Genomic DNA, 24,342 nt, shown 5'->3' on the forward strand with positions numbered 1-24,342 from the left:
GTGTCAAACTGATTCTTCCAGCCATGTGTCTGATATGTCTCAAATAATCGGTAATGATCATTGCCTGACTGCAATATTCGTTGACACGCTGCTTTATCTTTTAAATAATGATGTAGTTTGCCAGCTCCAAAACTGACGTCACAACCTCAGGACTTCATACTGTTGGTGGAATTTTAGTATTATTTCTACCAGGTCTCCAACTTCCAGAACTTGACTTTTATTTTTAAAGCTATCAGCTCATGAAGAACAAACCTCTCTCTCATGGGATATTATACAGAAACTTTGTAAAAAATCACGGTGCAAAATATAAACAGCTGTAAAAATTAAAATATCAAGACAATTTTCCTGACCGTACATAACTGTTCCCTAGAGTGTGTATTTTGTTCATACTAAGCTGTAGATGTGTGAAGAACTGAAAAAGAAACCACGTATTTTTCTCAGGAAGCTTTTCCCCAACAGATTTGTGTCAGAATGGCTCTCCTGGTCTGTACAACATCCCTTGCTTCTGTCTTCCATACCTGCTACATTATTCAGCTGGTAGACTGGTGAATTATGAGGTTATGAATAACATGATGTTCAGTATTTATATGAAGACCACACTTAAAATGTTTTTTTGGAAGAAATGCAAAAGCAGTTTGCTTCTCAACAAAAAACTAAAAGCATATGCTGAAACAGACGTGGAAGGATAAAGGATGACATCTACCAACAGTGAAGAGCACTTGGAAGTTCTGCAGTGGGTGGGGAAAAGTTGGGAAGGGCGGCAATTAGAAATGTTTTGGAAGAAGAAAACATTTTTTTGGGTGAAAGTTAATTTTTACCGTGCCAATCACAATTTAAGTTAAATTCAAGTTTATTTTTCCTCATTCGGTTTATGATCTCATCTAGTCATCAAGGATGATTGATGATGTTTCAGGATTTGGGCCTCTGCCAGTTGCAAGTAAAAGGGAATTATTTATTTTTCTTTAGCGCTATACTGCTGCCATTAACTGTATCCCACCCCGTTTTGTTTACAGCCTGTCACTGAAGCCACAGCTTTATTTTAATGTGGTGTAAGCTCTTGTCTGGGGTTGATAGCGTAAGTGATCTAGCAGAAGTCTTGCACAATGAGCATCACTTTGCACAGAAAGCACGCAACCTTTACTTCTGAAATGATCCCTGCCACTGCTCCAGACAGGATTGTCTATCCCCATTGAAACGTGGACTTAAAAGCCATACTTGAGCAATGGGCACTATCATTTTCCTTGTGGTAAAACTACATTTATTTAATCCCTTTAAAAACAAACAAACAAGAAAATTACTTTGACCTTTGCCTTGGCGCAAGGGTTCTGATTTAAAATGTGTATTACATTTCTAACGCACTGTAACTGTGTCCAGCTGAACTGGGTCAGATTTATGTGCAATTAGGAAAAAAGGAAACCAAAGCAATTTAGTTTTCTTTTTTGTTAATATCAAAACATCTTGTAGCGGCACTAAGTTTTAAACTGAAACACACAGAATAATAAAAAAAGAAGACAACTGGAAAAGAAGTGGCCTGCTAAAAACTGCATTAAACAAATAATATGGACTTTCTCACTTGCATTTTTTTCTGGTTTAAACTATTAAAAAATGTGTGTTTGAATGTCCCCACTTTGGCTGTTCATAAGCCACAGGGAGGTTTTTTTGCATGAACTCTTCAACCTGAGAGTTTTAGCAGAAAAGCTTCTTTACAAGGCTTAATTAAAAGCAGGTTTAAGTCGGGGCCCTCACTCACTCTGGTTTTTATTTTGGCCTTCTCTCTGTGTCAGAAGTCAAGTCCCAAAAGAGAAATGAAGTTCATTATTGAGTCAGGAGAATATTTTCTCCTCCATTCTAAGCCCAACTAAACATGTTTCAGGTTTGAGTTTGGCTTTAGGTATCTCCAAATGAGATTTTATATTATATGCACCTAAGGGTGAAATGTAAGAAGATGCTAATCATGATTTTTAACTTTGCCCTACATAATAAATAATGTGTGAAAAGCACACTGCAATCTCCTTTGCATGCAACTGATTTGGTACGGGGAACCATATATTCTAAACAGATGGTGTTCAGAATGAGTATACTTCACACCATGAGAGGTTCACGATAAATGCAATGTCATCGTCATGAAGTATGGTAAATAGTCATGCAGTCACACTATAAAATGCATTGAGCAATGTACCAAACCAGAACAGTACTGACAGATCTGTAGGAAAACATTCCACTTTCCAGAGTGTTTTAAGTAGTAGTTGATTGGTGACTTTTGACATCGAATACTATGCTAGCAGTTTTTAAGGCACGCTTTCCTCAAAAGCAAATTATATTTTAGCATAAATAACAATAAAAAAAGAGGGTTCCTATTCATTCCTAAAAATGCAATGGTTTTCTTCCTGTTGTCCCTTTTTCGCACATTGCCTAGTCTAATGAAAGCGACCATAAAGAGATACACATCCAGTACAGTCCACTGTGATTTCACCAGAACAATGAGGCACGGTCATTCTGGTGCAAGGAACAAGGACGGATAGTCAAGCAGTTAATCACTTTGGTTAACAGGAAAAGTATTATGTTATCTTTGGTGGTTTTGTAACTGGACAGTAAGGACAGCCTAGTGCATCCTGTTTGCAACCAATAGCAGAAGCAGATGCAAGAGCGTGATATTTGTCATAAGCATTTCTAAGAACAAAAACATGGTGATGTTTTTCAAAAGGCCTTTGAATGTTCACCAGATGTGGAGCGTATGTGGCCCCTGAATGTGAGAGAATAATGCGACAATAAAGTTGAATCAATACAACATGTGCCAGTAATCACACCAAGATGACATGCAAATGTTCTAAAAACAAAAATATATAAATTATTTTTAGTTCTTCAGGACAGAAAAACAAGTCACCTGGTCATCCATGAGTTGCTGTTACCATCGTCATTTGAGAGCCCATCTGCATGAAATATGTTGCTCCCTCTGTAAGACAGTGTCTAGCTTTTGTATTTTTACATAAGAAATTCAGTTCCTGTGCCACTACTTACTGAAAACATTTAAGAGTTAAAAGATTTAAAGGTATCCTCTGCCTCTACATATTTTATGAAAATAAAACTCCTATGAACAGCACATGCAGGAAAAGGACAAGATAATTAGTGCCCAGCAAGACTGCTTTACTGATGTCTTAGAACTGCGTATCCTCTTTTCACTTACAGAAGGGAAGTAGGATGAGAAAGGGTACACTACTCCATGCTTATCTTTACTTCTCTAGGTCCACCCATCAGATACTAAAGAAATCATTCATTTTCCAGTAGTGATCACTTCTAATAGAGATCTTGCTCAGGCTATGGATAAAACACAAATGCACACAGTGACAGGCTAGGAAACAATTAATTTCACAGAGGCAACCAAACCATTTGCAGATGCTGACATTTGGAATTCAAACTGATAGCCTTACACAGGTTGAATTCATACAGAAAAAGTTTCATTCCGTGTAGCTGCAAAAACTGGGTGAAATCAGAACCCAAAGCAAAACATTGAAGTTTTGCATCCTAATAGACTTCTCAGCTATTATGCCCCCTGAAACACATGGTGGCTTTCCATTCTACAAGTTTGTTGCCAATGCGTGCAGTTAGACCCCTACCAATTAAATGCTGGCACATGTTGCTTCAGTACATTCAACCTCTTCTCTGCAACAAACAAGCAGATGAAACTACAACAGTATGCAGACAACGCAAAATTTTGCCTACGTCAGTGATTGACACTCCCTTGAAGTAGCAGCAGCTTACATCTTTGCGTGTCTGCTGCCATCTCTGTAGATGCAATGAAAAGATGTAGTGAACCATTTCCCTCCTACAGTAGGTAGATTCTCAAACAGCCTTTTTTTCCAGGGGACACACGAGAAGAAGCATCAATTTTCCAATAATTCTGGCAAAAGTCAACCTCTCACCAAGACAAGCTTGGAGAAACAGTAGATAAGAGGACACAGAAGGTGCTACCTGAGTTGTTCTAAAGCTCTCCAGAACTACTGTGGAATACAGGGTACTTGAGTGTTGTGTATTGACTCCTTGAGTACCAAGTATTTTTTGAGTAATTCCAGAAATGAAATAACCTGGACAGAAAAATCCATCTACAGTCTGGGGAAAAACCTACACAGAGGGGAGGCAGGATAATTCAGTTAAGACAAGTGAGAAGGTTAAGAGAGCTTTTCACTTGGCTTTTGGTACAAGAACATATATTTTGAAATGTATTCCTATGTATCATATAGTCACAATCAGAAGACTTACACCCAGCTAAGGCTACTCTCCATTACAGATAATGAACTTTAGGTAGTGATACATGATACCAAGAATTTTAGCTTTTTAAATTTTTTTTTTATTCTGCAAGTAGAGACTTTCAGAGTTTTCTCATAAATGTATCTGTTAAAACAGATATAAGAATGAATGCTTTTTAAAAACGTACTTTCAAAACCAAACAGAACCAAAACAAATCAAGCCAGTGAGAGCCTGGTCACCAGGGACACCATAGCCATTTTTAAAATATCTGTTAATAAAAAGGCAGTTGAGGACCCATGCCAGTTTCTCTTGGGGAACCTGTATTTTAACCACACTCTGATCCTATTGACGACTGAAAAACAACATTCTGAGCAGATACATTTAACAGCTACAGCATTTGATAACCTCACTTAATACAGTGCCTACATCTTCCCAAATTTAACTGTGTTATCTTTGTTCCTGTGTTGCAGAAGAATACTGGGTTAAGAAATTCAAAGAAAACCGGAGACATTTTAAAAAACTTAAAGAAAACACTCCTTATTCTTATCGGAGAAGAACCCTCTGCTCTGTTCAGGGAAGGCAGCACGACTATGCGAGGCTAAGTCAGATGAAACTATGGAGTATGTCTGAATCCTTTGCTGCCTACAGCTTGGCAGCTATTTCACCTTCCCTAGACTTGGGGATGGGGAAGAAGGGAAGAAATACTAGAAGAGAAACTGATGGATAGAATTAAGTCATATTTGGAGAGTTTCTCATCTCTGGCACATTACCTTTTCCTCTTCTCTTACAAATGCCCTCGTTAAAAAGAATTTGAAACTTTTCCCTTCCCCAGGCAGAGACCCAGACTATCATTTATTACTTATCCGTTACCTACATTTTACTCTCCTGAAGGATAAACCTACATCAACCTGACAGTTGTGCTGAATGGCAGTGGTTTATGGACTAAGCCATTTATTTATTGTAACTACAACCATATGTTTTAACCTGCTACAGAATTATGAAATATTTCCCATCAATAGTCCAAGTGAGATTTCTATACTGAATTGCCTAATGTGAATGTACAGCATTTCTGTACTTCAAACAAACAGAGTGTGAGGAGGTAAATAGCAGTTAACTGTATTCATGCCTTATTAGACACAGCTGCACAAACGGGCTGTCGTATTTCATTAGAAAATACTGTACAAGTTTTACGTGTGCGCGGTGCCCTTCATTTCTGCAGGCAACATGACTACTTTGAATTACAGGAACACTCACAGAACCATATGCTCTTTGTTTTACAGGCACACAAAGGCAAACACCCTGGTATGGGGTGGTGCAGGGGGGGACATCCAGAGAGAAATTTCATTTTTTCTCCTGTGCCTACATTTTTAATTAACAAAGCATTCTTATAGAATACATGAAGGAGTAAACACAGAGAAAACAATGCTACAGAAGCCTCAGACTAGGTAAATGCAGGTAATTTCTAGGTATGGAGCAAGTATTTCCTTTTGCTTTTTGGGCAAAGGTGGGGGGCAAATGAGAAGGAAGCAGTCTTGTTACACCAGCATGTCTTGTATCAGCCCTGACACTGCTCTGCGCCAAGCTGGGAACACCACAGCCAGCAGGCAGCTTCCAGCATAGATCCACTTTTGTCAGGCCTATGGTATGCTGACTTTAATGTTCTTGTACCCAAATATGGTGCCATGGGGTGAAACACGAGGGCTTCCAAAGAGGTATCTTCTTAGATCGAGAAAGTCCCTAGAGAAACTTCATGGCAATAAAAGGTAACTTAGCTGAAGAGACCTGAACTGGAGAAAATCTAAAGAAGAAAGACCACTAGAAGAAATCTCTCTCCATTTCCCAAGAAACCTCAGGAACATGTGGGAAACACTTACTAGGATTGAGTCATTTGTCTGTCACACATACCTGTGGGATAGCAGAGGTAATAGTAACAACTTTGATTAAATCCTAGTATTTTACACCTCTCCAAGAGGGAAGAGTTAGGGTTACAACTTTGTTTCTTTAAGCAGAGGTAACTGATCATCTCCAAGAGGACGCAAGGCAGTAAGTACTACACAGGCAGACCTCTGACAAGCCAGATTTGATTTTAAAAATGATTCTTCATGACCTACTACAGAGGTAAAATTCCACTAAGATTTTGCTGGCTGAGTCAACATGTTGCCTTCAAACAAGACCTGCTTTTCTAACCTAGACAAGGAGAGCTGAGCCTGCCTTCTTTACTGGAAGCGAGCAAATGATATCAAGCAAGTCTATACATCTGCAAACAATGATACCATAATTTATAACGAACAAAAATCTACCATGGCTCTATAGCTAGACTGAGCCGCAATCAACTTGTTGTGTAGTACTATCTCTTTGTGTAGCTTCCTTTGGGGGTGGGGGTTTTCATTGAAAACATGGCCAACAACAACGCAGAGTTTTGTGAGTTCTCTAACTCACTGCCGGTTCAATTTCACCAGGTAAAAGATAAAATCGTAAGTCAGGAAAAGTAGTTAAATCCGAGACCACCCTGATGCTGGCTGGCCTGACAACTCAGAAAACTAACACCACCTTGTTTTCCATCAAGTAAGCAAAATCAAATTAAGAATATACTTACTTTCCTACTGAAAATAATGGTTTTAGGCATAATATTAGCCTCAGAGTCTGAGCACAGTTGTGCCTTCAAAGAGCTTCATGACCAAAAAAGATGATGCAGACAGAGGTAAGAGCTGCAATTTGAAGGCAGCAGCCATAAAGACATCTTTGCACAAGCACGTCAAGACTCACCAAAGTTTGGGGTTTTTTACTGGGGCAAAAATCCTTTAGCATATTCTGTGGGACACAAGACAAATGGAGAGGCTAGGCTTACAGCTAGGGATCGGTACTGTGCCAATGGGACTATCTGCTCTCCAGGTTGGGGCTGACTACCGCCCAGACAACCCAGACTGTGGGAAAAAGCAGTTCAGTGTGCACCTCTATGTCTGTGCATGTACCCTGTGCCCAGAAATGTCTGTGATCCAAGGAAGTGTGTGGGCCAGTGGAAAGGGAAATATGCAACTCATTAAGGTGGAGAGACAGAGGGAATGCAATGTGGCAGCCCCACTGTTAATTTTGGATATCACCCACAGTAAAGTTTTCATTAATTTTCAGTTGTGTTGTTTCTCCGCTTTCTCCTTGCCAGTCCGTAGGAAATAATCAAGTATATCCTCTGAAAAATGAGGAAAACTAAGCTGACAGACTAATATAATCACACTCAAAATCAGATATACAGTGCTGGCACTATCAAACTGGTTTGCAGATAACGGATTTGATTGGTGATATACTGCCTTTGAGCTACCAACCACAATGACAAGCAGTTCCTGTGAGTAAAGCTTTCACTAGATGCTCTGCTCTGCGGTGTTGATTTCATTATTATTACCACAGTACCTGGAATCTTACCTAGGTACAACACATGGACTGTCAAAATAAGGCAATGCTCATTTCCTTAAAGACTATAATATAATCAGTGAAAGCAGACAAAACTCAAAGGTAAATGCAGTCCTGCTCCGAACCTACAGAAGGGGCAAAATCCAGTTAGGATTATTAGCTAAGAAACCCTACATATTGTCTTAAAAAAACCCCTGCTTTTCTAACCTAGACTATGACAAGCTGAGTGAACCATCTTGACTGAAAGCATCCAAAAAATACACCAAACGAGTCTTTTTATCAAAAAAACATGGGTATCATAATGAACAAAATAGATAGAAAATAAAATGCTAGAGCACAGATGGAGCCACCTAACTTCCTCATCTCCATTCATATACCACTTTGCCTGTCCAGTAACACACAATTAACACCAAATTAATGAGCTTATTAGCAGAAACTAAACACCACAATAACACACTTGATTCAGTACTCAGCAAAATCTTGCCAATTAACTTGTCCATCAGAAGGCTGATGAATGGGCATTGCTAATGGGATTTCTGTTAAGAGGCAAAAAGATGGACTACGGGAATCTGCGCTCTTACACTGCTTACCTGTGACCACAGAAGCCACACCTAAAAAGGCACTGCTTACAGGTCCCTGCCTCCCAAAATATATTACAAGATGCTGCTGCCAAGAGTGCTTGAATCGTCCACTTTGTTAGATCCGAAATAGTGCATGCCATTTTTCTGCAGGTTAATAAGCCAAGAGATTTGCCCAGTCCACTGGAGACATTTCTGTTTTTGGAAGAGTGTTTTTTTTTAAAAATGTTTCACGTGTGACTCAGCCTGTCCTGTGCAAGTAATAACAGAAAGAAGTAAGACAAATTTTTTGGTGAGGGTGGCAACAATCTCCTTAAGAAGTAGAGACTGGAAAGCAGATCCTGCCACTAACATAAATCAGGTAGTACGCGACTCTCTATCAGTGGAGCAACACATACAGCAAAGCACGGACTTACTGGGAGTACACATGACAGAAGCTTTGCCTCTTGGAGCACAATTATCTGTGTAAGAGTAAATGGTGATTCATTCAATATTGTTAATATTGTGTCTCCCTGCAACTCCTCCACATATGCTGACAGGGAGTGAGGGCATCTGCCTTTCGGCCCAGTTAATGTTATCTTTTACAGCAAGTAAGCAGTTTTAATATTACATTTTAAGGAGAAAAGTCACAGAGGAGAAAGAATGGCAAGTGACAGGCAGAGCTGTAGCTCCACGCAGGGATTCCCCGGGGCTCGTGAAGGACTCCAGCTATCGCTGGTGGCAAGTGTTCATACGAAACTGAGAATCATGCTGCCCTTCTGCAACATGGGCTAACCAGATATCAGCTGCCATGTAATCTCAACATGCATCTCAAAAGAAAACTGGCAAGAAAAAGCTATTAATTGCTTAAACTTCTAACAAAATAATGTGCGCATGTATAGAGGGGGTAGTAGTGGTTTTTTGCTTCCCCCACTCGAAGAGTTGGCTCCCATTACAATCATTTGTACATTGGGGTTCTTTTATTTTACAGCAAGTATTTTGGTTTTGTACATAGAACATTCATTTAACAGTTCCCATTGACTTAATATGTTTAGCCTCTTCTTCCCACAAGGCTTTTAAAATTTTATTGATGTGGACATTTGTTCACTTAAGAAAGCTATTTCTTTATTAAGTGCTCATTTTAGAGGCTCTACGTGACCCTTATCTGGATACAAAATATTAGCTCTTTCAGAAGATGAGGGAGGGAGGTCTTTGCTTTTTAAATGAGAGCCACAATGGCAATACTTTGCAATTTTTCAGACCAAATGCAAACACATTTCTTTGACAAGAATACAGAAAGATACTCTTAACTCCCATGTGATATGTTAACCACACTTAAGATATTTTAACCCCTTGTCAGCCAGAGTTAGAAAAACTTAAAACAGTTTTCTTTCAACAGATTAATAAATTGTCAGTAGAAATAGCTTCTGTTCACTCTCAAAGGATTTATTTAATGTTAAAACAATGTTAAAACAATCCCTACCTGTATTTTATTTTGCTTTCAAAGTAGTCTCACAAGAGCATTCTACTCCCAGAAAATTAGTTTGACTAGAAGAATTATATATAGAGAGAGTAGAAGAATTTATACACAGACACACACAAATATCTTTCTTTCTAAGCAAAACTAGTTGGAATGTCTTAATTCTGGCATGTCAAACCTGGGAAATGGTCCACAATCAAGCTCCCTGAGAACACGGAATACGAATTGTAACCAACAAGCTTCTCCTCTATGGAGTATCACAGGTGGTGCACAAAACCAAACACCCTCAAAACAGCTCACCACTTCCACAAATTTAGGCCACTGTTTTACCTGTATTGCTGTAGCACTGAGGTGTCCCCAGTAGTTTAGGGCTCTGTTTTATAGAAATGTATAGAAAACACATAAACACAACTGAATTCTTGTTAAAAACAAGGTATCATGAATATAAGAGGCATTGAGCAAGCAAAAGAAAGGAACTGAGACCATGTGAGGCAGGTGACAAGAAGCAACACTACTTCAGGGCTTGTATACACCAGTTTTTAAGCAAGGCCATGAAATTTAACATACATTTTATGTAGAATAAATACTTGCAAAGTTAAAAATATCACATGTATAAAGGCAGAATCCAAATGGGTTTACATGTTCTGGAAACGACTCCCAGTTTAAATGGACCAAGTCTAACAAACAGATGGTTAAATAAGAACTTACTGTAAATAATTTGGAAGCTTAAGCAAGTGATTGCTGCAGGACTATTTTCTTTTCAGAAGTCATCAGCAAATTACATTTGATTCTCTAACTGTGCAAGACAGAATGCGTATCAGTGTCCAAACTACAATCTCATCCAAAAGGTACCAAATTACAGAGGATGACCTGTGCAATCAACATGGTATCATGCAAGACCCCCACCAAGACAATTCATTCCATATGTAACTTTATGTTGGAAAATGACTGATCTAATTTCAGTATTTTTTTTAATATAACATCTCTAATTATAGGCAGCTAACATCATGGGTCTTCTTTCCAAATACTGTTGCAATATCTCTTCTAAAAAGATTTATTGATGAACATTGTAGGCCACCAAAAAGACAATTTATTGCACTGAGCTGAGCTACATAATTATCAATTACATGTAGACTAAAGCAATATAAATAATAATAACAAGGAATGCCACTGATCTTAATCTATTCTATGTAGAAATAAAGGTCTCACTACAGCTGAACTATGAATTATTCTTGCAGAGCAAGAGGATTTAGTCCAAAAGCTTTTCTATTTCCTCACTGCTTTGTATCAAACTGCTTGCTTCGGCAGCCCTGAAGCCCATGCTTCAGCTTTTGGTTTATACCAGTTTAGAGTCAATAAATGTCACCTAGTAACTACTGTACCCTGTAGAAAGTTGAGAGGTCTGAAAACTACGGTGAGTTCTAGGCAGGGAAAGTCTGCAAGCTGGTGTCTTACAGTTTCCAAATTTATTGGCATGGGGTCCTGTGCAGGCATGCATATGTGAACAACGCCTACCATATTCTGCAATGGCCAAAAGTGCAAATAAATAATAATGTCATCCTTGATTAACTAATGAGTCATGTGTACCCTGCATTTGAAAAAAATGGTAGAGAATCACAGCACAGGACAGAACTGTTACTAACGCCCTAGCTATTAGGTCTTGCTACTGAAACATTAACTACAATGTAAAATGCTCAGCTGTATTGCAGTTTTTCCACTTCTTTTTTTGTGAGTTTGCACTCTAACATTCATAGGAGAAAGAATGATGTCATTTTATTAACCTCATAACCACTTTCCGCCAACAGAAAAATAAAAACATTGGAATGACCATCTGGCATGAAGTTTCTGTTTCTCTTAAAAACATGTCTATATTTTCTGTTTCTCAAGACACCAAGGACAAAAAAAAAAATCTGTCTTCGGACAAATTTTACAGCAGCAAAATGAGAAAATAGAAATAAAATAAAATACAACTCATCAGTATTTGGAAATTTAAACATGAAAATACTGTACTGTTAGGAGCTCTCCATGTAAGTATGTGTACATAGCTTCCACCACCAGAATACTTGACCTACTTATATTATTACCAGCAGACACTAAAAACTCCAGATACTTTTGCTAAAATATTACAGCGTTCTTTTTCCTATGATAGCAAAGCTTTGAAAAAAGAAGAATGGAAAAGAACCTGTAAAATTTAAAAAATGACCAAGTCATCCTTTGAAAACAAAAAAGCTAACTTTAGAAGGTAATGACTTTGAGAGATACATCACATATTCTATATTGAATTCACACATAATGACAACTTTGATATATAGATAGATGGCAGCCCATCTTGTAAGATCTATCTTTGCTTGCTAATTGGCATTACAGCACTGTATTTGTTTTTCTAAGCAGTCAAGGGGATGTGCAGTGCCTACCTGTATTTTCTCGGCAGAGACTAGAAGTATGGAAGTAACACACTATTGAGCTAGGTAGGCTGACCATGAGCTCAAATCCAAGAGCAATAGGACAATGTGTGTGAGGTGGTAGTACACATTGTCTCGTCAACTGAATAGCTGTCCTCAATATCTGCTAGAAACATGCCATTTCCAAACTCACTGATGACATTTCTGATGCCATAGGTGGGAGATGCTATGTGTGGGAGCACTGGCCCAATCAGCAAGGCACTTGCCTCATAGACAATGCAGGACATGAAAGGAGTCAAAGCTCAGAGGGGACTTGGTACCAGTTCAAGGGGCTTTAAGTCTAAGAAGTCAGATGATTCAAATAGGTGAAAGCTGAAAGGATTTTTAGCTGGATATGCATCATAAAGCTAATTATAGCCAACCAGAACAATATAATCCCCGTTTTACACTCCAGTTTCTCATCTATAGAATGAAACTGTGAATGTGTTGGGGATTTTTGGTTTTGGTTTGTTTTTATGGGTTTCTTGGGGTTTTTTTTTTAGTATGACCTTTAATTCTAGTTACTCTTGAGATTACGTGACACTACTCAGCATCACAAAACAAAACTTTGACGGTACTGAGATCCAATGGTAGCATCATGGCTTCTAGGTCAATGCTGAAGCTGTCTAATTTTGCAGTAGACTCTGAAATGCCGGTCAGCAGGTGCAAAAACTTTGTGCCACAAAAAAGCCCCAAGAAGCAACAATCCCCTCCCCAACACTATAATAACAATGAATTTAGTAAGCTTTCAGATTTCCTTACTTTGGGCAATGCAGTTATTTTAAAACAACAGTGCTGGTACATTCACAGTTTTAAAATGAAGTTTAGCCCAGACGTCTCAAAAAAGAAGAGAATGTCTTCATCCTAAAGAAGAAACACACCCCTCCCCTTTTTGGGGGAGGTCAAAATAACTGTTTGCTTTCAACAGTCCTGGTGCAAAAACTACCTGATAAAGTATGAGCTGTTTGTAAGGAATAAAGCAAGAAATACTAGTAATATTGTGGAAGAGATTTTTCTTTTAGTTAGCGTTATTACTACTCATTGTACGTTACGGAAAGGCATCTACACTGGGAATTTCTACCATGGGATCCAAACACAGTACACACAGGACCCAGCATTTTAAATCCACTCAGTTTAGCGGAAAGGTTTCTATTTAAAAATGTGCAGCAGACAATGAGCTGAGGACAAGATGTAATGAACCTTTAGCTGCCATGCAGTGCCAACTGATACAACTGTTGCCAGAATTTGCTGCCACACAGAAATGACAGCACTAAAAGTAAACTTTTTAACATGACAATGTCTTTGCTCATGGCAACCTACAGAAACTTGGAGTCAGCTTAAATCATCCTCCTCCTCTTCTGTCTCACTCCAAAGTACAGCAGCAGAATTTTAAATTGCTTGGAGAATGTCTGTTTTCTTTGGGGGGAAATGCATTTCAAGTACTCCATATGCTATTTTAGAAACTCGTTCTGATAAACTTGCTTGCATTGAATAAACCCCAACCTTGGAATTTAAAGGGATGGGGCTATTCATAAAATAGACTACTACTTAGTATAAGAAGTACTTTACTCTTAAATCTTGAGAGCAAGATTATGCCAGAAGGATGGAGCCAATTCTAAGAGGTAGCATCCAACCTGGGGAATTTCAGAGCAGTACCCTTCACAGAGCAACTGCACTTTCCTCTGGGGCACATTATGCCCCCATTCACATTGTCTACTGCTGCTGGGTAATTTTAAACTGAATTTGGAGGCAGAAATCCCTGCTCAGTGAATATATGAGTAGTATATGTTAAAAACCACAAAAATATTTTTTCTCTCTCAGTGCCACACTTTGTTTAAACTCTGGAGAGAGCTCCTCTTCTTGTGCTTTTGTATTTCATGGGCCTCTACTGCTTAATAAACCTCCATGAAAGTCATAAATTTGAGAACAGGGGATATAGCTAAACAGAACTGAAAAGAATGGAGTGACAACACACTTTCTTACTTTCTGTTACCTCCCTAAATTTTAAATCCTCGCTTAAAGGAAAACAAGGCAGTCACATGAGGAATACTGGGAGTTGCAGGCAGCATGGTGCATTTAGCTTGTGATCTCCTTCCCACCTATCAGTTTTATGGATGGTCAGAATTAGAAAAATAGAAAGAGGACCTGAAGAGAAGGAAAATATGATGGGGTGGGATATCTCCTTGGTAAATACGATATACTGTTTCAAGTCACAAAGCATTTAGAACTTCTGGGTAGTAAAAGCTCCATTATGTGCAGAGTTAGAGCAGCAGAATACAGAGAAAACTTGTGATCGACAAGATGAATCATTCTGATGCATTACTCTTAACCCAGCACAGGATCCTCTTTCCTTTGAGGTCAAGGCCATGATCCCATCAAAATCCAATTTTGCTCTCAGACCATTCACCCATCCCAGTTAAGGAGAGGACAACTCTGTAGTAAGTATGCAGCTGCACTGACTTTCAGTGGACTTCTAGTCAAAACCAAACTTCCTTGCTGGAGATGTAAAAAACTTACGGAGACAACATAGGTCTGAAAAATGTAGTTACAGATCTTTAATTATGATAAACTAGTGGAAGTGGGCTGCTTTCTACCTCTACCAGGCCATTTTCAGAACTGAGTACCTGCAACATCAACTGAAAGGAGTGAATCAAGGAGTAAAGAGAAGAAGAAAAATGGAAGAGGTTATTCAATGTAAGAGTTAGACTAAAGGTTTCATGTCAACAATGTGGTTTTTCTGAAAAGCACAAAGTAGACTAAGCAGAGAATCATGAGACCCGTCAGAGAGATCCAGTCATGAGAGAAATTCCAAAACTGTGCAGATTTATTTTTTTGGGAAATCTGAGAATTCTAACACCAGCTGTTTATACTGGGTTATCTCCTTTGGCATCAGCTGGAGTCTGACATGCATCCATCAGTGAAAAAACTAGAATTCCTACATTGTCCGAGTCTAACAATATTACTCCCAGTAGATCTTTCACAAACAGTTGTCTTCTATGTGGTTCCAATATAGGATAGTAACAATACTACTTTCATGTTGAAACAGTTACTTTTTATTGAGGATTTTTTTACGATTTATTATTTTAAAATATCTGAAACAGAACAATTATGCTAAAGAATTTCTCAGTAGTACTGCTGAAATAAACTACCATGGCATCAAATTTACTGCAGAGTGCTAGGTACCAACTGTTCACAATGTAATGTCCTAGTTAATTTCTTTAAATAAAAGTATCTCTGATGTCTTCTGGGTCTCTCAGTATTTTGCTCTTCCTACAAACTCCTGTCAACAGATCAGAGACAGGCTATGTGCTCAGAAGCAGATAATGCATGTCAGACTCTGTCTTCAAAATAGAGTCGGTAAAAGGATACATGCTGTACAGATTGTGTAATTCAAAATAATTGTTGTTTGAACTACTGAAAATGAGTATGTGCTTGAGGAACAGTTACAAATGTTAGCCTAAAAAGTTTGCTTTGGCTAACACATTTTACCTTAATATGATGGGTGGAAGGCAGTGGGTATAACCCAAAGCCACCTACGATTATGAGAGTGCTTGTTATACATTTCTTTTTTATGAAATATATAGTTTGGTTGTTTCTTACCTCTGTTTTTCCACTCCCTGATGATTTACAGCATGGCTTTTATATAGGCAGATGTCTGTTGTTGTGAAAACAATGCTGAGCTTGCAGCTTTATTTTGATTCTAAAGCTGAACTGGTTTTAAGATGGAACTTAGCCAGCTTCTGAGAAGAGCTATGTGACATGAGTCACTGCAGGAGAGAGAAGGGGACTACGGGCTGTCAGTCCCATGCTCTACAGCCCAGACAAACCAAAGAATGGCTGCAATGAGTTCTTTTACCTGAGATGTGTTTGTTTCTTAACGAGAGAAAGAAGGCTGCCTATGTTATTCAAAAATATTTCAGTCTTGCCAAGAGAGAATAGTTTTTTAAATTAATGTGGACAAAAGCTTGCTGCTGTTTAAGTTTTGCATTTTTTGCCCCCCAAATGTCGCAGAAATTCATTGACTACAAAGCTATGAAGTATGGGCTGAGTCTTTCAAAGGACCAGGGATTATATCCTGCTGCCAGAGATCATGGGGGAGTCGGGTTGTTGGTTTGTTTTCGACATTTAGACAAAGACAGCTAATTTTTACAGAAGTATCTGGTTTTAGTTGAGGTCCACACTATACACTTCACTTATTTAAGGCTGATTCTCACTTCATTAGAAGTCAGCTAATGAAGACTTGCCTCTTGCTAGGATTTCAGAAGATGGTTCCTCTAAAAACAACACAATGGCAGAAGAGGCAGGACAGCGAGGAAAGTTTTGAGCTTTCCCTGAATTTCAGCAGAAATTAACTCTATTAGGTTCTTAGAAAAACTCTTCCTTTGTTTGGTACATCTCCAAAGGTTAGTAGGATAGAGTTCAATATACCACTAACTCTTAATTTCCTGAGAGAAATCCAAGAGTGATACAAAATGGTATGTAAATAATACTGTGGTCACCAACAGGATGCTGTAAAAAATGTGGTGGTGGGAAAAGCTGAGGGTAGATGACAGCTGTGAGCAAGAGAAACCTCACTCTCTTGGTACATGGAATTTCCTACTATGCTTTCATCTGCTCAGTAAATCACACAAGTTTTACACTCACATAGTAACAAAGTCCTCTCTGCATTTGATTCAGCACGTTACCTCAAGAAGTATCTTCAGACTGGTAGCGATAATAATAATCCTATCCAATGCTACAAGTTATATCATCTTGAAATTTCATATAGATGTAAAACCCTCACCCAATTCAGATTATTTATGTACTTCACCTTTAATGTCTACCCTTTTGTTTATAAAATGATTCTTAGACAAAACTATAAAAGATTAACTACGTAGGCTCCCATTCCTTTTACCAGTTTGGCAATAAGGAACAGTTTTTTAGCAAGATATCCAACACACTTCATAAAAAATACAAGCTACAGAATTCAATGGGAATTCAAAAAATTAAATAGAACATTTTTACTTAGGTCAAATAAATTGAAATAATACGTACCTGCAGAAGTAATCTCTCAAAGGCTAGGAAGTTGTCCCATTTGGAAGTCTGGGGGTGTTTCAAAGTCTGGACCGTGGCCAGCACAAGCTGTAGAAGACCACAATGGTTCTCCAAAGCTTTGAGATTATTTCTGAAAAGCTGAATGTATGAGCTGAGCTGTTCTGGGGTGACTCTGCCTGTGGAAAGGAAAACAGGACACAGCATTCAGTGGTGGCAAATACAAACCTAGATTTTTTTAAATTATAGTGAATGGGTTATAGAGAACTTTAGAGGCTCTGTCCACTATAGGCCTGATCCTAGCTTCACTGCAATCACTGGGAGATTCAAGCTGCAGCAGCAGGTCAGGACAAAGACTTACGTCATCCATGAATTGTGGCTTAAGGTATGCGGTATCGCAGGTATTTAACAATACACAACAGATACTGACATAAAGGGTAATACCATTTTTTGTTTTCAGACATAGAGGGGCATTCATTTAAGCTAGGGAAATAATACTTGATGACTACTTCTAAACAATGGTTGATCTTTCTATTTTTATCAAAAGTCCAATGGGAATTTGTGAGCCTTTTACCTTACACCAAACCCACACCCTCCAGCCGCTTCCTGAGGGTGCATTTTTGATCAGTGTTGACTCAAAAAATAGAGATCATGTTAGTGAGTCAAAGAACTGTTTTCTGGAGGAAAACTGTTCTTGGAAGGGACACTTCCAAGGCGTGACTCTTCAGTTTCTGAGATGCAGTAAGCATAGCATGATTTCACCCGTTATTTGAAAATAAACACCCCGGTGCCCATACATTGGCCTGTAGATCTCTCCTTAATAGAAGAGCATGAGGGGAGTCATTCAGGCCACACAAACACTACAGAATTAGCAGTTACTCCATCCAAGATTAAAATGCTAGCTAAACTGCTCAATCAATTTATATATTAGAAGTGATCCGTTCCAGGGAGGAAGGTCCATAGTACCTCATCTGCCCCAAGAAAATCATCACAGGCAATCGCACATGCCATCAACACGCAAGGAAAAATGGCGTCAAAACACCATCCTAATTGCAAGTCTGGACTGAGATGCAGTCCAGGGCTGTTTCCTGGTTCCTGGCAGCCTCTGCCAGTAACGAGTCATCCTCCTCAAGCAAACCAGACCTAAAGAGCACGGACATGTGAGATGGAGTGAGGAGGATCCTTTAACTTAAACAGGACAAGCTTTGGTGCCAGGAAGGCACTAGGCTGAGCTGATGCTAGGCGGTTCATGGCTTACACCACTGATCATTTTATTCAGTATTTTTCCATAAGGGAAAGATCTTGTAAGACTGCCACTGTGTTTCTTCTCTGCATTTGGTTATACCATCACTTTACAAGGCTCTCCATCTGCCTCCATCCTTTCAGTATCATATAAATGGCGAATAAATGATTCCAACAGCGAATAAATGTTGAAAGCGCTTTCTCTTAGTTTCAGTGATACCAAGGGCCGGCCGTCTTTGGAAGAGCATTTAGATTAGGGAAAGCTGCTAAATAAAGCAAAAACACACAGGCTCTTTATGTGAATTTTAGCGGAAAGCATCAAACTGAAAAGTCAGCAAATTAACACACAAATCAAGCTGACACCACTTGGTAGGCTGGAGAGCTGACGAAAGGCTTCCACGGTTAGCCCACATAGGCTAAAACAGCAACCATAGCCATGTGTGTTTTTAGACTAAACACTGGAGCTTTCAGTCTTGTTTTATTTCTTTTAAAGCTGTGTCAGGCAGATTTACGTGGTGATTTGAAAACGTCAGTCCATGATGCCTTGCAGCATACCTTTGATAATGACTGCATTATTACCTATAGCAGTCCTGATATATTGTAGCATATTCAAAATCTGATAACTTGCTTCAACTGAGAAAACATGAAGTTCCCAGCCCTTCCTTCATATGAAACAGTCAAATGCGAGGGCTTTCAAGACTTCTGATTTCAATTTAAAAAAAAATTTTTTTCAAGAGTTTTGTTCCATCTTGTCCTTTGTGAAAGTGAATCCAGATGCAGCACTGGATCAGCCTGAGATCCATTCAGCACCATTTTAGATAAACAATCAAATTCTTTCCCACCCTCAGAGTACCACCAAAAGAAAGTCCAACATATATGTAAACATAAGTGAAATCCTGACTTTAGGAAGTCATTAACAAAACTTACATTGGCATTAAAGAGTCCAGCATCTCATCTGTGATATTTACAATATCCATGGAACCACTTGGATCCAGGGTTCAAGAGTTCCAGCCAATTTCTACGCAGAAATCTCCCTGGACAGCTGGCTGATAAATACAACTGTTCCAGTAGATGAGGAAAGGAATTTGGGAAAGTGATTGGTGGTAATCAGCAATTAAATGACTTTTCCTGAGGCCTAAATCCTCACCACCTTCCCTGCCGCTTGCTCACAGAGGGAGATTTCAGCACAACAGACTAAATTTAATCTAATCCCAACCCTACCAGCCTTTTAAAGTCCCTCTGCCGTTTCAAGTCCTTTTGTGCTGCAATGTGGCAGACAGGTTCTATAAAATCAAGAGGAGGCAGATGCCAACCACATCATCAGGTTTCAACTGTCATTTCGTTCTTCTAAAGCAAATCCAGAGATTCACAGGCAGAAGATGGCAACTACTGGCAGAAAGGACTGTAGTGTAAGCCTCTTGTCCTGCTCTCTTCTCCTCTTCCTGCTCCATCACAGTCATACTCTGCTCCAAACTCTACACCTATGCATAGCCAGATGTCTGTGTGGGCACCAAAGTCTGACTTGCGAGGACTACGTTATGCTGACAAAGCACTTGATCATTTTTTAGTTCCTGGATGTTGGAAGAAGGAGAAGTATGACCTCAACTACCCTAAACGGATTTAAAAGTACTGATAACCTTTCTTGGACAAACACCAGGAATTCCATATTGTCTGGGAAGTAACCTTTGCCATTAATAGTTATCAAGTGTAGCATGTGTGAAACAGGTACATTTATCCCAAACTCTGTCAACGACATTAAATCACGATACAGGACTCGATAAAAACAACATCTACTGAAAGCAACATTAAAAAAAACCCAAACAATTCAAAGCTTCATGCCTCTTCCCAAGTACAGCACAGAGCATAAAATGAGTAGGTGGTGACTGGGAAGTCTCACAGTGAAACTCAAAAGTTAACAGAATACAGGAGGATGGGGAGCAGGGAAGGAAAACAGTAATGCCTCTAGACTGATGATGCAGGTAGTGCAGGAGTTAATTCAGCTAAGAAACTGTGAATGGTTAGTTACGAACAATCAAAGTATTTGTGCACTAATGCAAGAATCTTGGGCAACAGAACGAAAAAATAGTGTAGGGAATGAAACTGGACATTACAGAAGTAACAGAAACACGACGGACTAGGTACCAGTCTCACTACTGAAGAGCCAGTTCTGTCTGGGAAACACTGAAAGTCAGTGTGATGAAGCAGCTCTGTATTTTAGTAATCTGATAAACTGAGGATAAAAAGGAAGAGATAATAGGGACTAGGCTAGACTAGGAAAAAAGAAAACTAATATTTATGTCTAGGAAATGGTGAAAATTAGCTACCTTATTAGTCTTATGTCAGGAGTATGAAAAGCTTCAGGACAAATGTCCAAGAAAAAAATATATTCCATCACAGAGAAAAGTGGGATAAAATGCAAAGCACATTTATCAAAGAATATCATGTCAAACTGATATGTAACCAATTAATGAATTAATTATAATGCACATGGATTTACCATAGCATTAGCTATGCCATAACCATATTTAAAAGGGAAAGACTAGGATTAGAAGAATTGTAAGATACCTAAGAAACTTCCAAAAGTAGATGGCAGGTAATATGAAATAGAGAAGTACTAGCACATAAAAAGAAAAGGTAAAATAACAGCGTGCTTGTGTGCACATTTGGTACTAAACAGTGCCAAAACGGGTGCTGTCGCAAGGTTGTGAAACATCATTAATATGGAGAAAGAGCAGAAGGCACAGCTGGATTGCTTTGAGCACTGGACTAATGTAAGTGGGATGAAGTTTAACAGTATAAAGTGCAAAATTATGCATTTTGAGGCTAGGATAAGAGCATCTGCTGTAAATTGGGAGTTAAAACCTGGAAATAACAGAAGAAGGAAATAATGTCTAGGCCTCCTCACTGTAAAAAAGCAGGTACAATCCGTACCTGGTGATACAGTTACAGTAAAAACAGGGCCATAGAAATGCCTCAGTACAAAGCTTGTCCGCCTGGAGCACTCCGTGCAGCTCCAATCACCCCCATTCCTGGAAGTTTAACTCAAAATTGTGCTGCATGCACAGAGAGGCTACCATAATGATTAGGGGGACAGAGAACTTAAGTCAGGAAAGCAAAAGAGAAATGCCCGGCTTATATGGGCTCCCTGCTCCACCTGGAAAAAAGTAGAGATCTCTATAAATGCACGAAAAATGTTTACATTATGGGTCAATATTGGTACTAAAATCAATGGGCATAAATAAAGGATGAATATATTTACACAAGACATTAAGAAACATATCGCTGTATCAATCAATCTTCCAATAGAGACAAGAGTGGAGGCAAATAAATTTAACTTGTTCTAAGGCAGGATTTGATGAGTGTCTGATGAGCAGTTGCATAAATGCTCACAAGACTTAATTCAATACAAATGGCCCCCTTCAATCCTTCATTCCTACAATAATTAATTTGCAAACATATTGGGACATACAGACATTGAATTCCACCTCCAACTTTCCAGAATTCAGGGCAGATCCCAAAAGAACTACAGATCACTTTTGCCAACTTTTAAATTACAGAAGCCGTACCTTGTATTTAAAAAAAAAAAATTAATTGAAATAAATGATTTTTTGTTAAATATGGAAGTAGCAGCACTGAATACCAACATCTGCAACACTATACCATACAGAAAATGCACAGTTAGTACTACATGCACAAATGATGATGTGTACAGTTAGACTGAAGGGAAGAAATAATTCTGCTACTAGTAAAGAGGATCACTCAAGTTAGACATACTGGGGCAGAAATTACCAGTGACTGATATTAAAGGTCTGTCAAAAATCTGGTTTTGAGTAGTGAGAGTAGCCTGAGTGGAACAGAAAGACTTTCACCTCAACAGTTAAACAAAAAGTTAACTGGACAAACCACGTTTGTAGACATCAAGACACGATTCCACAGTATGACTTTTTTCCATTCTAAATTAATGCTGCAGTCTACGTAGTGTAATGCAGGCATCGCTTCAAGAAAATAATTATTTTTCAAGATAGATTTACTGGTAGAAGTAAATTTTTAAAATTCAGAATCCCAAAGTGCTTTTTTTTTTTTTAACATAAAGATTTATGGATGAACAAGGTGTCTAAAGAGCAAAGGTCAGAATTATCAATGCACTGTTCCAAACATACAGTCCTTATTTTTTCATCTAACACTTATTTAATTATCTCCATAGGGACAAGAAAACAAGTAAAGAGGAAAGTACATTTTGTGACCAATTGAATAAATAAGTGGATGCTTTTCCAAGACTACAGGAACCGCCAAATACACATAGCTTTAAACTTTGTTCAATTTTATGCAAGAACACAGTTGAGCTTCACTGGCTCGAGCGCTTTTGCTGAGGTCCATTTTTCACTTGACAGAACCACGAATAAGAAATGACCTTGGCAAACTTATGTTCACAGGCGAGATTTTTTCAAGGCAGTAGAGGGCTGAAAAATTCCAAATAAATTGTTTTCCTTGTCCACAGTCTTAGGAATATAGACCTGTCTCTCCCAGTAGCTTGCCTCTGATCGTGTCCAATGCCGGATACTTGCGAGGAATGTAGAAAGCTCTCGTACTCCACGAAGCCAATTGGGCAACAGTACTGCTAAGGGAGTCGGATATTTTGCAAACTAAGTGAGAGCAATTTAGTAGGACGGATGATGCCCCTTATGTCTCCTTGTTAGTGTAATTTCCAGATGTTATTATTGACTCAAAATGCTTTTGTACTTCTTAGGAATTTTCAGTAACACTCTTTAACAGCAAGTGCCACAAAAATAATTCGATCGCAACTTTTGTTTAGTTAACTTCAAAAGTCATCCAGTCCTTAAATTGTTAATAAAGAAGAGAAGAACGCCAACTACTCCCTAGTTCTTTGGAGAGATGAAAAGTAGGCCAGTATGAGATGCTGTTTGGCTGGCTTCTCCAGAATAAGGCTCTGGACCTGAAGAGCACTAAACCTTACAGCAGACTGAAAGCAGATGTCACAGGCTTATTTCTAAGAGCATATGCTCATCTCCCACAAACACAAACCCATCTGCTCTGGCATTGATGGTCACTTGTAAGACTCTCTCCCTTTTCTGTTGTAGGAGCACTAGCATCTAGATAACCCCATGATCACAGGTATGAGCACAAACGGCAAGTCCCCACTACAGCAATCCCAGGATAAGTCCATCTTGGGGGTCTGAGCAGCCCCTGAAGTACACCCCAAACCACACGGCAGTGGCAGCCTCCGGCTGCCTGCCCCCAGCAGCACTGTGCCACCGAGGAAGAGCTGTGACCAGCCTTCCTTCCTCACTGGCCCTTACTGATGACCCCCATTCCTCCTGCCACCTTAGCAACAGCTGTAGAACACATGCATTGGAGGTCAGCCACTCTTCCCTGCCCGTCATGGGCTTTTCAGTGCATCTCAAGTCACTCCAGTGACGGACCTCCAGGGAGGCAGAGCCTGTCACATGTCACGTGTCTGAAGGTGTGTATTGCAAATGGCTTTCAAGGACATAGGAGCCATTGACAATGGTGACAACTATGCTGAAGTTTAGCAAATTCTGGAATAGAGGTATACACCCAGAACTAATAAAGCTGGACTCTATTTACTACTCAACTAACACTTGCCATGTGAGTCTGAACATCTAACCCAACTTGGCTTCAGTCTCATCAGCTGTAGCATTGAGTTAATCTCAAAAGCAGTTTATTATTCATCACTATATGTGTATGGTATCATTAAATCCTTGTTTTAACAGTGTTCCTATATAGAAAATTTATATTCACATGTGCCATACGCTATTTTAGCCTTCTCTCCTAATTAGCCGCAGTCTTTTATTACAAAATGGAAACCATGCTTAAGTATCAGTTCTGTTACTATTCTTCCGAAATTCTTTTATGTGCCTTAAAACAAATAAAACCTAATCAATTAGGTGGGACAAATGTA

At 39.0% G+C, this 24,342-nt stretch overlaps 1 protein-coding gene across 2 annotated transcripts in view; it reads right to left on the reverse strand.

Moving 5' to 3' along the window:
• The window catches only part of SCFD2 (sec1 family domain containing 2), a 212,965-nt gene that overhangs the window by 137,030 nt on the left and 51,593 nt on the right, over positions 1 to 24,342 (reverse strand). For both annotated transcript variants that reach the window (XM_050895668.1, XM_050895667.1), the window contains exon 4: positions 17,163 to 17,338. In XM_050895668.1, the coding sequence (XP_050751625.1) occupies positions 17,163 to 17,338 (176 nt within the window). The remainder of the gene's footprint in view (positions 1 to 17,162; positions 17,339 to 24,342) is intronic.

The sequence above is a fragment of the Gymnogyps californianus genome, chromosome 4 (assembly GCF_018139145.2).
Source record: "Gymnogyps californianus isolate 813 chromosome 4, ASM1813914v2, whole genome shotgun sequence".
NCBI classification, from domain to species: Eukaryota; Metazoa; Chordata; class Aves; order Accipitriformes; family Cathartidae; genus Gymnogyps; species Gymnogyps californianus.